The following is an 18,989-nucleotide window of genomic DNA, read 5'->3' on the forward strand; positions in this document are numbered from 1 at the left end:
TGCCAGGAAAGCAGGTGGCTGCGACCAGGTAGAGGCTCTTATGCTCAAACAACTCCCGCCTGACGCACTGTGGCCCATTGCAGACGTTTTTACCTTGTCCTGAGGACTGGCAGCTACCCTTCTGCATGGAAACATGCAGAGGTGGTTGCCGTCCTGAAACAAGGAAAAGATAACTAATCTTTCAACAATCTGCCTGGGGATAGCATATTGTTTTGCTGCTGACTCAACTTTCATGATATATTGAATTACACTATCCACAGCTCTCTTCATTTCTTCAGCACGTGTCAGACTACAAGTAGTTTTTCTTTTTCTGTTGTGAACCATTTTTGTTTTTCGAAAGTTATGGATTACTATTTACAAAAGAAGCAGCACATGGGGCACAGTTAGCATAGATCCTTGTTGTGCTCCAGAAAATGTTATTTGTTTTGCCCCATATTTTATCTACATAATTAAAGATATTTATTCAGTCACAAACCGATTTTATCACATAGTATTTTATATGGTGTGTAGAAACAATGCCCATGATAACTGCTTACCTATTCGGTATTTGGTTTCTACAAAATGAAGAAGTGTAATATTCCTTAACACAGACGAGGCAAAATTTCAGAACAAGATAGTACAACATAGGAGACACAGTTTCAAAACTCCATCATCATTCAGCTTTCTTGTTTTCACTACCTTCTAAATACATAGAGTGTGTAGGCTACATGTGCAAAACTATGATGACTTCCTTGTGCTCACAGATTTTATGTAGTCAGTTGCTCACTGTGTCCTAGTCTCCCCTCCACATCTTAGCTACACATGACTAGAGCAGATGTGGTGCACTTTTCTAGAATTATCTCCACAAATCAGAATTTAAATGTGTCTTTCCTACACCTGATTTGTGAATTTGTTCCATTTCATATGATGGTGTAGTAACCTGCTGGATAATTCACAGATGTAAAAGAGTTGAATGGTTTATCAGTAAAGCTGTAATTTGATAATATGAGATATATTTCGTTTTTTAAGTTATTTTATTTTTCATTTTATTTGCTTTGGGAGACTTGCCATTCACAATATTGAATATCAGTGTTTAGGTCATTCAGTTTCTTTCTAGGTGTCTAGAGATCTAAGAGATCATATGCCTCACTGCAGTATATCTCTAATATAATTGCAAACTGATATGTGAATGGATCAACAGCTAAGTTCACAATAATCTCAAAGTACTACACTTTTTGTCTGATAAATTGCTTATGTATAGCAGACACTGGTCAATTTTATTCATAATTCTGTGTTGATATTCACTTTGTTCTGACACTGTCTACTACTTCTATATCTACTTGGTTACTCTATAATTCAAACTTAAGTGCCCGGCAGAGGGTTCATCGAACCATTTTCATATTACTTCTCTACCAATCCACTCTCGAATGGTGCGTGGGAAAAAGGAACACCTAAATCTTTCCGTTCGAACTCTGATTTCTCTTATTTTATTATGATGATCATTTCTCCCTCCGTAGATGGGTGTCAACAAAATATTTTCGCATTTGGAAGAGAAAGTTGGTAATTGAAATTTGGTAAATAGATCTTGCAGCAAAGAAAATCGCCTTTGTTTCAGTGACTGCCATCCCAACTCGCGTATCATATCAGTGACACTCTCACCCCTATTGCACCATAACACGAAACGAGCTTCCCTTCTTTGCACTTTTTCGATGTCCTCCATCAATCCCACCTGGTAAGGATCCCACACCGCGCAGCAATATTCCAGCAGAGGACAGACAAGTGTAATGTAGGCTGTCTCTTTAGTGGGTTTGTCGCATCTTCTAAGTGTTCTGCCAACAGAGCGCAGTCTTTGTTTCGTTCTCCCCACAATATTATCTATGTGGTCTTTCCAATTTAATTTGCTCGTAATTGTAATTCCTAGGTATTTAATAGAATTGACAGCCCTTAGATTTGTGCGATTTATCGTATACCCAAAATTTATCGGATTTCTTATAGTACCCATCTGGATGACCTCACACTTTTCTTTGTTTAATGCCAACTGCCACTTTTCTCACCATACAGAAATTCTATCTAGATCATTTTGTAATTGGAATTGGTCGTCTGATGATTTTACTAGACGGTAAATTACAGCGTCATCTGCAAACAATCTAAGGGGGCTGCTCGGATTATCACCTAGATCATTTATGTAACTCAGGAACAGCAGAGGGCCTATGACACTACCCTGTGGAACGCCAGATATCACTTCTGTTCTACTCGATGAGTTACCATCTACGAACTGTGACCTCTCTGAGAGGAAATCACGAATCCAGTCACACAACTGAGACGATACTCCATATGCACGCAATTTGATTAATAGTCGCTTGTGAGGAACTGTATCAAAAGTCTTCTGGAAATCTAGGAATATGGAATCGATGTGAGATCACTTGTCGACAGCACTCATTACTTCATGGGAATAAGAACGATATTTTCTGAATCCGTCTTGGTTATGTACCAATAAGTCGTTTTCTTCAAGGTGATACATAATGTTCGAGTACAGTATATGCTCCAAAATCCTACTGCAAATTGAGGTCAGTGATATGGGTCTGTAATTAAATGGATTGCTCTTATTTCCTTTCTTGAATATTGGTGTGACGTGTGCTGCTTTCAAGTCTTTAGGAACAGACCTTTCGCCAAGTGAGCGGTTGTATATGATTGCTAAGAAAGGCGCTATTGTGCCTGCATACTCTGAAAGGAACCTGATTGGTGTACCATCTGGACCGGAAGACTTGCCTTTCTTAAGTGATGTGAGTTGTTTCGCAACACCTAAGATATCTGCTTTCATGTCACTCATGCTAACAGCTGTTCTGGTTTCGAATTCTGGAATATTTACTTCGTCTTCTTTCGTGAAGTAATTACGGAAAACTGTATTTAGTAACTCCGCTTTAGTGGCACTGTCATCGGTAACTTTTCCATTGCTATTGCGGAGTGACGGTATTGACTGTTTTTTGCCACTGGTGTACTTTACATACGACCAGAATCTCTTTGGGTTTTCTACCATATTTTGAGACACTGTTTCATTGTGGAACCTATTAAAAGTATCTGGCATTGACGTCCGCACTAAATTTCGAGCTTCCGTGAAACTTAGCCAGTCTTGGGGATTTTGCGTTCTTCTGATTTTGCCATGCTATTTTTGTTGCTTCTGCAACAGTGTTCTGACGTGTTTTGTGTACCGTGGTGGACCAGTTCCGTCTCTTATTGACTTATGCGGTATGAATCTATCTATTGCTGTCGATACTGTATCTTTGAATTTGAGCCATATCTGGTCTACACTTACATAATTAGCTTGGAAGGAATGGAGACTCTCTCTTAGGAAGCCATCAAGCAAATTTTTATCTGCTATTTATTTTTAGTGGTTTTGGTTGATATGGTTTTGAGCCTCGTTACAATGACCTTGTGTTCACTAATCCCTGTATCCGTCATGACGCTCTCTATTAGATCAGGATTATTTGTGGCTAAGAGGTCAAGTATGTTTTCGCAATTCGTGTGGGATCATGAACTAATTGTTCAAAGTAAGTCACAGAGAAAGCATTTAGTACAATTTCGGAAGATGTTTTCTGTCTACCACCGGGTTTGAACACATAGTTTCGCCAACAAATCGGGGGTAGATTGAAGTCTCCAGCAATTATAACTGTATGAGTGGGGTACCTATTTGTAAAGTTTTCTTTGAATCGTTCAGCTATTATATCACCTGCGTCGGGGGTTGGTAGAAGGAGCCAATTATTATTTTGGTACGGCTGTTGAGTGTGACCTCTACCCATAGTAATTCGCAGGAACTATCTATTCCAACTTCACTACAAGATAAACTACTGCCAACAGATACAAACACACCAGCACCTACTTTATTCAATCTATCCTTTCTGAACACATTTTGCACCTCTGTAAAAATTTCGGCAGAATTTGTCTCCGGTTTTAGCTTATCATCGGTTTTAGCCAGCTTTCTGTTCCTATAACGATTTCAGCTTCAATGCTTTCTGTCAGCGCTTGAAGCTCTGGTACTTTTCGAACACAGCTACGATAATTTACAACTACAATCTACAATACCGACTGTTGCTTGGTCGATTCTCGTCGTTTCTTTGCCCTGTACCCTTTGAGACTGGAGCCCTTTTTGATCTTTCCCGAGACTGTCTAACTTAAAAAACCGCCCAGTCCACGCCACACAGCCCCTGCTACCCGTGTAGCCACCTCCTGTGTGTAGTGGACACATGACCTGTTTAGCGGAACCCGAAACCCCACAACCCTAAGGCACAAGTCGAGGACTCTGCAGCCTATAGTGAACTACTTTTCTTTGCGCTGGCGTAAGCTGTCACCAGCACACTGGTCGGCAAAGATGTAGCGTGAAGATTTATAGTAGGCTCTCGATCAAGTGCGCCTATCATGAGAGAGGCCAGACACACACTGACAAGCAACATGCCATCAATACCCTCTCGACATGTATTTAGGCCGCTGATGCTGACCGGAGGAGGCCAGCCGGGGTGGCCGAGCGGTTCTAGGCGCTACAGTCTGGAACCGCGCGACCGCTACGGTCGCAGGTTCGAATCCTGCCTCGGGCATAGATGTTTGTGATGTCCTTAGGTTAGTTATGTTTAAGTAGTTCTAAGTTCTAGGGGACTGATGAACTCAGAAGTTAAGTCCCATAGTGCCCAGAGCCATTTGAACCATTTTTTGACCGGAGGGCAGCACTGCCTCACTCTTCCAGTTTGGCATCTGTCAGCACATTCGCAGAGCGGGCTCAGTTCGCATCGTAGGTTACAACAGTACATAGTGACCAGATTAGTGCCTATAGCAAGGCCAGTAGTAAGACTAAAGTTGTAATAGCAAGATTACTGACACTGTTTGCAAGAGGACTATTACTGATGAGCTTGTACCACAACACATGGACTCTATTCCAGCTAAGTAAATGTTAATGTTTATGAAGAACCGTATTAATCCACGTGTGCATTTGTCTTGTAGAATGAGGATATCAGCCATCTATAACAACATCCTCTCCCTTGCTTCTTTGCGGTACAAGACTCTACGTTCTCTATTTCCCACAAGCTGTATTTCTCTCATGTATCTGCGTTAACATTTTTAAAAGCCAAAAGTCTTACAAACCTGACTCACTCTCAGTCAATGTTATTAGAATATAAATACAAACCCACACTTCCAGCCAGCCGGAGTGGCCGAGCGGTTCTAGGCGCTACAGCCTGGAACCGCGCGACCGCTACAGTCGCAGGTTCGAATCCTGCCTCGGGCATGTATGTGTGTGATGTCCTTAGGTTAGTTAGGTTTAAGTAGTTCTAAGTTCTAGGGGACTGATGACCTCAGAAGTTAAGTCCCATAGCGCTCAGAGCCATTTTTTTGAACCACACTTCCACAATGTTATTCATTTGTGTTTGGTACGTAGCCAGTATGTAGGTATGTGTAGTAAAGTTACAATATGAGAATAGATTGTTGATAGTTCTAGTGATTTGACATGCAGATCTCCACAAAGCACAGTCATTACAGCAGTGGCAAGTCCTTGCATTTCTTTGACCTGTAAAGTAACTTACCTAACCAGTTAAATGAAGACTTACAGACCAATGTGCAACCCAGACAACGGAGAATTTTTCATAACAAAAAGCATCGCCACATCTGAAAAGAATCATACCAATCTCTTTGGAATGAAACACTTTGGCTTCTAAGCCACACATGAAAATGTAAAACTGGAAATGCTAATTTCAGGTTTAAGCCTATTTTCAGTAAAGTAACCTTTGCTGTAGAAGTAATTACAAAACAGTTCCAGCTTGACTGGGGTGTTTAAAGTATTTGGAGCATTTATGAAATTTACACAGATTTTACATTAATTTTTGTTTATTATCATTTTAAAAATTATTGCTAATATTCAGTCACATAAAAATTATATAATAATACAGACACTTCTGAGAACACACTCTCAGCATATTGGCATTTTATCAGTGACCAGAATAAAACAATCAAACACAAAATATACACTCACTCACTCACTCACTCTCTCTCTCTCTCTCTCTCTCTCTCTCTCTCTCTCTCTAAAATTAATATGAGAGAGATTTACATTCTGGATTTTATCTCTCTCTTAGCATTTATGGCCCATAAACAGAATTCAGTCTTTGTAGGAGCTGATAACATTCTCCACTTTCTTGTGTTTCCCAGTGACTTTCTATGTACACAGTAATATGTGACATGAGGTAGAAACCTTTAAGTTTTTATGGTTGTAATAGATTTCAATTAGAGGAAAATTAGAAATGGCAATAAGATAATAGGACAATTTGCAACAAACAACAAAATGGGAATAATAGACAATAAGTGTACTCTAAAATTAACAGACAAATTTCTAAATGACAGTTTGCAGAAAATAAATTAAGATGATGAATAAAGAACTTATTTAGTACAAAATATCTTAAATAAATGATGCTGTGAAATATGTTTGTGATGATCCTTGTGAAATTAGAAAATAATGATGAATGAAAAGTGATTATCAGAATGATTCTTGGTTGAAGTATTCCACTAGCTCTCACCCAGCATACAATAAATTAAATTTGAGATTCTTTTCCTTTAAATGTATGAAACTTGTTGGAACAAGTAGTAGATGGGCTCTGTAATCTGCAGCAAGACATAGGAATCAATTGTGCTTATGACACTATTTTTGAATAAATTTGCAAGTGAAGATTATTGTCCACAGTACAAGACACATTTTTGATAGGCTAATTAAGGAACAACCTGAATGGAATAAGTCAAATTTGTGTTGAATTCAACAGAAGTCAGACACCAAGTGAAATATATAAAGAAATCACAAAATTGAAGTCTTTTCAGTGCAGAAGAATTAACATCAATTCAGGAGAGAGATATGGTGACATACAATCAACAAAGAAAATAGTATTACACTAGACATGAAAGTAATTACAGGTACAGGGATGAATTCAGCTAAATACAATAATGTACTGAATTAAAATATACAGTTTGGTATTTGATAAGCTGATATGAAATGTTGCAAATGACTCTTCACAGCAGTGTGGTGGGTATTTTGTTTTTCCTGTTCTGGTTACCCATAACCAAACCAATGGCAAATGCATCAATTCTTGAATCGATGATAAATCCTGCAGATGCATATGCTAAAAAAGAAAGTGGAAACTCATTGTTAGTTGTCAGGTATATCTATTACATAATTTTAACAAATGATTAAAAACGGCTAAAATCAAGCTTAGACAATTTGTTTCAGATGCAACACCACAATGTGTATGAGCATGTCTTTTATAAGAAAGGAGAATGTATATTTTGACTGATCTTTCAACTGCATTTTTACTACTATCCACTGAGAGTCTAGACAGTATGAATCACATCATGGCAATCAAGTCAACAACATTGGCTTATACACACATGCCATAGCATTAACTTCAATATAAATGTGTGTGTGTGGGGGGGGGGGGGGAGGAGGAGGGGCACTTATTGTTAATCACATCAAATGGTGAACATTCATTTCCAAATTCAGTAAAGATTTACTTTATTGGTATTCAGTTACAGCGTGTAAGGACATGTTGGTGCAATCCAAAGCTACAGAAGCCTGTTTTCTGCTTTGAAAGGCAAAAGAGGCCATCATTACAACAGCTGGGCACCAATTTCAAACTATCCAGCTATTGCCTTATTAATTTTTTAGTAATAGTCTATATTTAAAATCAGTACAGTATCTTTTGCAGGCTTTAATAACTGAGGATTGTATTTTTACTTATCTCACATGGTGAAGCACACATTTTTAAGACTCTGGATACTAAACTTCTAAACACCAGAAAAGTTTGGAAATTGGACAGTGACGTAATGTGCCAATCACTTATTGTTGAATAGGTAATAAAGCACAAGACAAACTTTGTTCCAACTTGAAGTAATTTCAATGTATTTTTCTATAAAAGAAATATTTGTGTAAAGACAGGAAAATTATCAGCAGCCATGTGATATGTATGGTGTAAACAATAAGTGAATGAAGGACTACTGAACGTTTCCGTTGCTTAGGCACAAGCAAGACAAAGGGAAATAACTAATTTCCTAATACTGTATGTTTACATGGATGTTACATAAAATAGCTCTGCAAATCTCCTTTAGCCTGAAACACTTGTCTGTTATCAGGTGCCCTTATTTAGGTAATTTTATTTAAAATTATAAATATACATACCACTCAATTTCTCCAAAAGTTCCGATACAGGAATCAGGAGTGGTTCCTTAAATCGGACTCCATTTCCATTAATTTTCAAATTCAGGTTATCAACATCATCACCATTCACCTATACAAAACACAAAGATGCTGTTGATTTTACTTAAAAAAGCAAGCACTCTTAAAACAGCAACTAAAAGACAATATGGATACACAAAATTCCTCTCCAAAAGAGGAATAAAAATGCAAAACTAAGAACGCCTTCAATATATTTCGTTCTAACTATGTTAAACTAGATGTAGGGCATATATGGTTCTGAAATTTAACTCACGTTAGCATGTTTCACTGATAGATAGATTTTCACACATGGTACAAATAAGGGATGGAAAGACCATCACACAAATGAGTATTAATCTCTGAAAGATCAATAAGAATAAAATACTCATTTGTTGACCAAAGAGTAACTGAATGGAATTACTTTGTAAAAGACATCCCCTGTCATTTCCTTGAAAGCACCATCATATTCAGAATCCAGGTTCATGCACAATAGAATGAATATCCAAGAAACGAAAATCAGGATAATTGTAAAGTGTAATCAGCTAGACAAAGATTAGGTACGAACTACCGAATAATACTGTAAATGGAATCAGATTAATCACATGATGCACTGTGTGATGTATTTATCTTGTTTATCTTCTTTGTAACAGCTATATTTGCACTTTTATTCATGTACCTATTGACAAATAGCTTAGAAACAGTTTACATACCTCCACTGTGACCAGACGCATTGAGCAGTTAGAAGCACCAGGGTCCATTGCTAGTATTGGACCAATCTTCTTGATCTTTCCTGTGAAACCCGTGATTTCCTTGAGTTCTCTCAATGCTGATTCATCAGGAGACTCATTTTCTTGAACTAGACCTGTGTGTTGTAGAGATTTTATGGTTACACATGCTCTAAAATATGCAAGCCATTGATAAAGTAATGAAATTAAGTCATTTGTGCTATCATAAATTTTCAACTAATTTATGTAACATGTATATATCTGAAAGTATGTTCCATGAATTACTTTATATTTCCTATATTAAGGTTGTTTACCTGCTGGCATTTCAATACTATAAGCCTTCAATGCTGGCCTGTATTGCTTGACAAGAATAATACAGTCATAATGCAGCAGTCTTTTGTAAAAAGCAATGACACCAACTGCATCAATCTTGGCATTGTCAGTTCTTGTCAGCCTTGTTGCACCTTCCCAAACTCTGGAAAGATAGACATTTAATTGTTATTATTGTTAGTATCATTATCACACAGCAATCTCTTTACTAGATTTCCAAGGATAGTATGAAATAAAATATGTCACTTCTGTTGGTATGGCAGAGTTAGTACAGACTCTTGCGCTACAGTAGCTGGTAAAGTATAGTATCTGTAGTCAAGTGAAACAAAACCTTCATTATTTATCTACAGAATACTGTGTCTCTAGTATATTTCACAGTTTCTCTGTAGGAAAAAATAAACAAATATATTGTTATTTTATTTTTATTTCTTAGAATTAACTATTGGAAGGAAGTATTTTGTATTTTAGTAACTACTGGTGACACTATACGCAGTTATCATAATATCTGCAATAAGTATTTTGATTCCAAATTTGTAAATGGAATGAGTGTTACCAATACTGTAGATGTAATGGAAGTAACTTTATGCCAGATGGCTTTAATACATATAGAGGTAGACTTCACAAGTTTGCACACCTGTGCAGCTAAATCAGAATGTGTGAATAATGGAACTGGATTGGTGTGTTTACCTTGAGGTACTCAGGAAACTGGAGCACATATTGCACTTAGCCATTCACTAGCTTGCGCAGCGCTCGACTGTGTTTGCATACTGGTGCATGTGTATGGGATGGATCATTGAGGTACGGTACATTGCAGTTAGTAGGTAAACAATGTGATGACATCAAGAAGTGAAAAAGATTGGAACGAGATGTTTATTGAAACATACTGCAGTCAGTCTTACCTGTGACGAGATGTTACTATTACAGAAAGAAGCAAGTATCGTATTCAAATTAATAAAAAGAGGCGAAAGGAATATAACTTATACTGAGCAGAATAGTTCCCGAGCAGATTAGTTCCCAAAATATTCAATATTAGAAATTAATTATCGGAAGAAACGACAAACAGTTAAGGAATCTTATAAATCACAGCTAGATTCGCTTGAATATGAGAACTGAAGTGACAGTCCAAAAGTTATCTGTTTCGTTTCTTACGTGCTCGAGGTGTCCGATGAAACTCGTATTACAGTTTCAAAAGTGGTACGGTAATAAGGATAGTGGAACTGGAACTGAGATACTGGTAAGTAAAATAAAAAGGTTTATTGTAAAAAAATTTGCGTGTAAGCACACGTTTTTCTTTTCAATCATTCTTTAGACTACCGTACGTAATATTTTTTTCTACTTTTAAAACAATCTTTCGTTGTCATGACTAAGTAGAGTACCAACAGACTTTCATCTGTTGGGGCTACGGTGAACCGTCAGACTTACTGCGTGTCCTACAGGCATCAGATTGACCTGTTTTAACTGCACGTGTGAAACAGGCTATAATAATTCTGACATCTTGCTTATTACTGTTTATTGTAGTATTTTTTAATTTTATTTTGATCGTCGTGTTCCTACGGTGAATAGGGCAATGAAGAGGGCAACCAGTGCAGCAGTCGACGTGAGAGATCATTTGTTCTGAAACCGCATTAAGTTGGCTGATCTCAGCTGCTTTTGGATAAGATCAGACCCTGTTGTCTTCGTGATCGAGGCTGGTACCATAAGCTATCTTTCAGTCATTTGCTGCTATACCAGAAGAAAAGAATGACGTAAAAAGGAAAGTCAGCCTTGACTCCCAAGGGGAGACTTTCAGGGACGTCGAATGAGTCAAAGTCAATGAAACCGGCACGTGAATATGGCTGCCTTCTTGACGCAAATTTGACTTCAAGACAGAATCCTGAATACAGGGAAGAGTGCAGTTACTTAATTAAATGCAAACGCTTATGGACTATGCCTCTGAAGTATCAAGTATGGACGAACACTGCATTGTATTGGGTAAATATAAAACATCACTGAAAATTGAAGCTGACGGTAAATGGCGCGTCCACATCGTTTAATAGAGACAGTTCAAGTAAAAGAACAGATTTCAGCATTGCTGAGTAAATAAGCACAAAAAGTGTACTAACAAACTGTTTATTTTCACATTATTGCCTATTTATTCCAACCAAACAAATTGTGTGTGTGAAAGGACTAACTTGTCTTTTGGAACTACTTCAGGTACACATCACAAATAGAGAACATTTGCTGTTTTTTTTCGTATTCTTTCCTCACTAACGTAAACCATACAGACTGAACTGGCATTCGAGAGGACGATGGTTCAAACACGCGTCCGGCTGTCCTGATTTAGGTTTTCCCTAAATCGCTTCAGGGAAATGGCGGGATGGTTCCTTTGAAAGGGCACGGCCGACTTCTTTCCACATCTTACCCTAATCTGAGCCGGCCGAAGTGGCCGTGCGGTTAAAGGCGCTGCAGTCTGGAACCGCAAGACCGCTACGGTCGCAGGTTCGAATCCTGCCTCGGGCATGGATGTTTGTGATGTCCTTAGGTTTAACTAGTTCTAAGCTCTAGGGGACTAATGACCTCAGCAGTTGAGTCCCATAGTGCTCAGAGCCATTTGACCCGTTTGAGCCCTAATCTGATTGGCGTGATGACTGGGTGTTGTGTGATGTCCTTAGATTAGTTAGGTTTAAGTAGTTCTAAGTTCTAGGGGACTGATGACCATAGATGTTAAGTCTCATAGTGCTCAGAGCCATTTGAACCTAATCTGATTGGGCCGATGACCTCGCTGTTTGGTCCGTTTCCCAAATCAACCAACCAACCAAATACAGACTGTAAAATGCTATACTTGGTATCCTGTTTTTATCTGCCCGTCATATACGATACCCTCCACCTGTTTTCTTCGGAAACAAAGCACGACATATGGTTGTTCTCTTCACCTAGGGCTCAGTCCGCCTGCAGACGCTATCTGCAGTTCTGTGATGACCGTGACGTCTTTACGGACCTTGTACTTACGTCGCTTGGGCGGTAGGATGAGCCATCCGAGCGTGCGTAAACAACCTCGCATTCCACTGCCATGTCTACAGAATACCACGTAAATTACCGCATATACGACTGCTATCCTGAATTCGAGTTACTGTTGCCTATCAAGTATGGGAGAGCGTCATACTGATATATCACCACGCCGCCATTGTTGCCGTGGCCCTACGAAAAGAAAGTTAACAGAAACAGTGATTTCAAAGAGTGTGCAATTTTGGACTGAAATAAGTCATGGAGGCAAAATCACGAGGAAACTGTCACTGTGGAAAAGGGCAACGGTGATAAAGTATCACATCAAACATCTGAATATATAACTATATATCATTACCCCGAGGCACTGTCATCCGAGAAGGACGTTGGCCTGTCAAATGATCGCTGCTATATCATATGTCTAAGGGTTCTGAAACGTGAAAGTGGTCAAAACATCGCCCTACCGATAGCTAATACCCGTTCTTATAAGTGGAACCGCTTCTACTGCTCAAGTACGTCGCCAAGTTCTCCTTACGACAATAAATCTCGTTTCATTCCTTCCATCTAACTGATTTCCTCGAGGGTACTTGGGATACGACTCGGGCTCCCCCTATGGCAGAAGGGCATACTGTCTGAACAGTTACACAGACCTTGCAGTCCTAGGAAATTATGTATTCGCTGAATAAGCCATCGACACAGAGTTCCTTCTCACAAGAAAGGCGCCTCAACATACTGGCGTGCATATGTGTTTGTGGAAGAACGCTGACAGAATTTCCCAGGTGTGATGAAGGAAGAAAACAGAGCAATCACCAACATCAAAGCTAACATCTTGATTCATCGGCATCTCTTTGAAGTCTTCTTGAGGCCAGTATTCGTAGCAGTATATTCCATGGAAAAAATTACTTGAAGGATTATAGATGTCAGCCAGATTTATTCATGCCAAGACGCGTATCGTCTTGAATTTGCGTAATACATTTATATCTTCGTTAACACAATGCATTATCGACTTCTTTTAGAACGCTGCAACTGCCTTTGGTTCTGTAGGTTTTAGCTCCTTTTCCCGATTTTATGTGTGTAGCACAAACAATTTTAGTTTCGGACCACTGACACAGCGCAACGTTCGCAGGACGTCGTGGGGAATGTCGTGCAACATCACTGAAACTTAATGTTATTGCTAGACATATAGGGTGTCCCAGGAGGAATGGTCAATTTCCGGGGATATGACGGAACGCTCATTCGAAGCAAACTGACCATTCCTCCTGGGACACCCTGTATAAAGACGATACAAATTACAGGGCCAATGGCAACTGCAGCATTCTAAAGGATGTCGATAAAAACATTTTATTGACGAAGATATTATGCCAGTTGAAGGTGGGTGAAAGCTTGAAACGTATGATGCATAAATAAAGCTATATAAAAAATTGTTCGTTCCTGTATTTCTTCAAATCCATAGCCACGGCGCACGAACGCCATTCATATGGATGTATTAAAGTTCTTTCAAAAACTGCGAAGTAGTGCGATAGGTTATTGCAACAAGTCCAGTCGTGTGACTGGAGACTTCGAAGTATCGACAAAATACGAAATAAATTTCAAAATGGAAAAAGTTGAAGTACATATACAGTAGCGCTCATTCAACAATGCCACCAGATAGGGTGAAAGTGACAACATAAGACATGTTGGTGCGCAAAAAGAGAATTAAAGGGCGTGCAGCGGTGACAGACCTGGGCGTGCCGTTCTGGTCGAGGTAGGTGATCCTGGCGAGCGAGAGCCAGTCTCCGGAGCTGATGTGCTCCTCCTTCACGAAGCGACAGCTGACGTTGTTGTTCATGGCTGGCGGCGAGAGGCGGGCGGTGACTGCGCGCTGGCGAGCCGGCCGGCGACTCTTGTAGGCGCAGCCCAGCCACGCCGCCGCTGCGTGCGCACCGACCACCGACCCCGCGCCCCTGCAATCTTTGCCCGACCTCGTCGATCGCCGCTGCCCGTCGTCACGGCAAAAAAAAACAAACACAAAACGAGCAAAAAGGGCCGTGTTTACGCGACGTGCCTTCTTGGAAGGCAACGCAGTGGGACGCAGTGCGATATGCCCCTGCACGGAGCTGCGGATATGCTTTTTACGTGCGCCTCGTCACGTTGCTAACTGTAGTGAATGAGTGTCTCTCATCGTAAGAGTAGGGTAGGCCGGCTCGGTTTAGGCCGGCCGCCAGCTACTGCTTCTCGCGTGTCCCCAGTTGTTCAGAATGCTGGAGACACTGAGAAGACAATGACCCCACTTCCTTCAATAAATCTCTAACATAGAGGTAGTTCGTAGAGTTACTTAAGTTTTTCAAACGTATACCTGAGAATAATTCTTTACAGACGAATGGAAAAACTGGTAGAAGCCGACCTCGGGGAAGATCAGTTTGGATTCCGTAGAAATGTTGGAACACGTGAGGCGGTACTGACCCTACGACTTATTTTAGAAGAAAGATTAAGGAAAGGCAAACCTACGTTTCTAGCATTTGTAGACTTAGAGAAAGCTTTTGACAGTGTTGACTGGAATACTCTCTTTCAAATTCTGAAGGTGGCAGGGGTAAAATACAGGGAGCGAAAGGCTATTTACAGTTTGTACAGAAAGCAGATGGCAGTTATAAGAGTCGAGAGACATGAAAGGGAAGCAGTGGTTTGGAAAGGAGTGAGACAGGGTTGTAGCTTCTCCCCGATGCTATTCAATCTGTATATTGAGCAAGCAGTAAAGGAAACAAAACAGAAGTTCGGAGTAGGTATTAAAATCCATGGAGAAGAAATAAAAACTTTGAGGTTCGCCGATGACATTGTAATTCTGTCAGAGACAGCAAAGGACTTGGAAGAGCAGTTGAACGGAATGGACAGTGTCTTGAAAGGAGGGTATGAGATGAACATCAACAAAAGCAAAACGAGGATAATGGAATGTAGTCGAATTAAGTCGGGTGACGCTGAGGGGATTAGATTAGGAAATGAGACACTTAAAGTAGTAACGGAGTTTTGCTATTTGGGGAGCAAAATAACTGATGATGGTCGAAGTAGAGACTGTATAAAATGTAGACTGGCAATGGCAAGGAAAGTGTTTCTGAAGAAGAGAAATTTGTTAACATCGAGTATAGATTTAAGTGTCAGGAAGTTGTTTCTGAAAGTATTTGTATGAAGTGTAGCCATGTATGGAAGTGAAACATGAACGATAAATAGTTTAGACAAGAAGAGAATAGAAGCTTTCGAAATGTGGTGCTACAGAAGAATTCTGAAGATTAAGTGGGTAGATCACATAACTAATGAGGAGGTATTGAATAGAATTGGGGAGAAGAGGAGTTTGTTGCACAACTTGACTAGAAGAAGGGATCGGTTGGTAGGACATGTTCTGAGGCATGAAGGGATCACCAATTTAGTACTGGAGGGCAGGGTGGAGGGTAAAAATCGTAGAGGGAGACCAAGAGATGAATAAACTAAGCAGATTCAGAAGGATGTAGGTTGCAGTAGGTACTGGGAGATGAAGAAGCTTGCACAGGATAGAGTAGCATGGAGAGGTGCATCAAATCAGTCTTAGGACTGAAGAACACAACAACAACAACCTGAGAATAGAAGCAACGAAGTAAGGCAGCCCACCAGTAGGTTCCTGAGTGGTCCAGCACAATATCTACGATGGCGTGCTGGAAACTAACACTTTCGAATTTTTTATCTGAAAACTCTTAAAGATTTTTAAATAAAACAAACTTTCTTAATATTTTAACATTCTACATCTTTATTCTTTATGTCTAAAAATTTACATGGAGAGCCGGCCACTGTGACCGATCGGTTCTAGGCGCTTCACTCCGGAAGCGCGCTGCTGCTACGGTCGCAGGTTCGAATCCCGCCTCGGGGCATGGATGTATGTGATGTCCTTGGGTTAGTTAGGTTTAAGTGGGGTAGGATGTCAAACGGGCCGACTTGGAGCAGGAGAGGCACCACAGGACATTTTAATTTCCACTGTCTATACTTTTACAAATAAATTCATAAAACTTTGTCAGCATGACCAGGAAGGATTCGGGATTTACACTCATAGCATAGTTCAAAAACATAACAAAACAAATTTTTTTACATGTGAAATTTCATCATTTTTTCGCTTACTATTGGCTGCATTTGTTGCTATAGGTACCTTTTTCTTCACAAGTAAGAGAGATTCTTTGATGAATTTTGCCCAGCATACAAACCATACTTACAGGTGTATGAAACTCTAAAATTTTCCAAATCTATTAAAAACTATGGTAAAAATTGAGATAATGAACTACAAAATTGGATTTTTTTCGAAACATAAAGTTATAAACGTAACAGGTCATTCATTTTTTCATAAATTAAATAGATTCTAAAGTTTCAGACATCTGTAAGTATGGTTTGTATGCTGTGCAAAATTCATCGAACAGTCTCTCTTACATATGAAGAAAAGTGTGCCTATAGCAACAAATTCAGCCAATAGTAAGTGAAAAAATGATGAAATTTCACATGTAAAAAAAGTTATTTTTTATATTTTTGAACTTCCGCTGCTACGAGTGTGAATCCTGAATCCTTCCTTGCCATGCTGACAAAGTTTTATGAATTTACATGTAAAAGTATAGACAGTGGAAATTAAAATGCCCTGTGGTGCCTCTCCTGCTCCAAGTCGGCCCATTTGACGCCCTACCCCCCTTAAGTAGTTCTAAGTCTAGGTGACTGATGACCTCAGATGTTAAGTCCCATAGTGCTTGGAGCCATTTGAACCATTACATCGAGGTGATAAAAGTCATGGGATACCTACTGATATGGTGTCGGACCTCCTTTTGCTCGGCATAGTGCAGCAACTCGACATGGCGGGGCCTCAACAAATCGTTGGCGCTTCCCTGCAGAAATATTGAGCCATACTGCCTCTATAGCTGTCCATATTTGCGGAAGTGTTGCCGGTGCACGATTTTGTGTACCAACTGCTCTCTCAATTATGCCCCGTAAATGTTCGATAGGATTCATGCCGGGCGATACGGGTGGCCAAATTATTCGCTCGATTTGTGCAGAAAGTTCTTCAGACCAATCAAGAACAACTGTGGCTGGTGACATGGCATATTGTCAGCCATAAAAATTCCACCGTTGTTTGGAAAAATGAAGTCCATGAATGGCTGCAAATGATCTCCAGTTAACGATCGGTACGTTTGGACCAGAGGACCTAATACATTCCATGTAAACACAGCCACACCATTATGGAGTCACCAACAGTTTGCACAGTGGCTTTTTCACAACTTGGTCGATGGCTTCAAATGGTTCAAATGGCTCCGAGCACTATGGGACTTAACATCTGAGGTCATCAGTCCCCTAGAACATAGACCTACTTAAACCTAACCAACCTAAGGACATCACACACATCCATTCCCGAGGCAGGATTCGAACCTGCGACCGTGGCAGTCACGCGGCTCCGGACTGAAGCGCGTAGAATCGCTCGGCCACAACGGCTGGCGGTCGATGGCTTCGTGGGGTCTGCGCTAAACTCGAACCACAACATCAACTCTTACCAACTGAAATCGGCCACGGTTTTCCAGTCGTCTAGGTTCCAACCGATATGGTCAAGAGCTCAGGAGAGGATCTGCAGACGATATCGTGCTGTTAGCAAAGGCACTCGCGTGGGTCGTCTGCTGAAAGAGGCTATTAACGCCAAATTTCGCCGCACTATCCTAACGTATACGTTCGACGGACGTCCCATATTAATTTCTGCAGTTATTTCGCTCAGTCTGCTCACCTGTTAGCAGTGACAACTCTACGCGAACGCCGCTGCTCTCGGTCGTTAAGTGAAGGCTGTCGGCAACAACGTTGTCCGTGTTAAAGGTAATGCCTGAAATTTGGTGTTCTTGGCACCCTGTTTTAACACTGTGGATATCGTAATCTGAATTCCAAAACGATTTCCGAAATGGAATGTCCCATGCATCTAGCCCCAACTACCATTCCGAGTTCAACGTCGGTTAATTCCCATCGTGCGGCCATAATCACGTGAGGAAATTTTTCACACGAATCACGTGAGTAAAAATGACGGTTTCGCCAATGCACTGCCCTTTTATATCTTGTGTACGTGATACTATCACCATATGTATATGTGCATACTGCTATCCCATGACTTTTGTCACCTAAGTGTATTTTTCAACGCAGTCACCCTGGCGACGAACACATTTATGCCAACGAGAGACCAGTTTGTTGATACCGTCACGTCACTGCAGAATGCTTCACTTTGTTGACCAAGTCACAATATCACCTCTGCTTGCACCGCTTCATCACTATCAAAGTGAAGTCCTGTAATGTGTTCTTTAAATTTTGGCAACATGAAAATCGGATGGGGCCAACGAGCACTGACAACCCAACGTAACACATTACTGATACCGATACAATCATCACCGTACTCAGCTCCAATTCTCCTATGGATTCCAATTCGATGCACGTTTTCTGCGGTTAGAAACTAGGTTACAGCACACTGTTTACCACGCACGGCCGTTTTGCAAGCTACAATTCGGAGCCCTCTGTCGGCAGATGGTTGCAATATGAGTCAGCGAAGGAGGATAGTCGACCGAGCAATATGTATGACGTGTAATACTTCAGAAAATGGTTCAAATGGCTCTGAGCACTATGGACTTTACATCTGAGGTCATCCGTCCCCTAGAACTAAAACTACTTAAACCTAACTAACCTAAGGACGTCACAAATATCCATGCCCGAGGCAGGATTCGAACCTGCGACCGTAGGAG

General features: G+C 40.3%; 1 protein-coding gene across 1 annotated transcript; it reads right to left on the reverse strand.

Moving 5' to 3' along the window:
• Positions 1–5,829: 5,829 nt before the first annotated feature.
• On the reverse strand, positions 5,830–14,177 carry LOC126470010 (ADP-sugar pyrophosphatase-like). The gene is made up of 5 exons (XM_050097488.1): positions 13,971–14,177; positions 9,252–9,412; positions 8,923–9,074; positions 8,177–8,285; positions 5,830–7,124 (listed from the first exon to the last, which is right to left on the reverse strand). Exons 1-5 carry the CDS (start codon positions 14,075–14,077, stop codon positions 7,015–7,017), a joined length of 639 nt encoding a protein of 212 aa, XP_049953445.1. The 5' UTR covers positions 14,078–14,177; the 3' UTR covers positions 5,830–7,014.
• Positions 14,178–18,989: the final 4,812 nt, after the last annotated feature.

Source organism: Schistocerca serialis, chromosome 3 (assembly GCF_023864345.2).
Source record: "Schistocerca serialis cubense isolate TAMUIC-IGC-003099 chromosome 3, iqSchSeri2.2, whole genome shotgun sequence".
NCBI classification, from domain to species: domain Eukaryota; kingdom Metazoa; phylum Arthropoda; class Insecta; order Orthoptera; family Acrididae; genus Schistocerca; species Schistocerca serialis.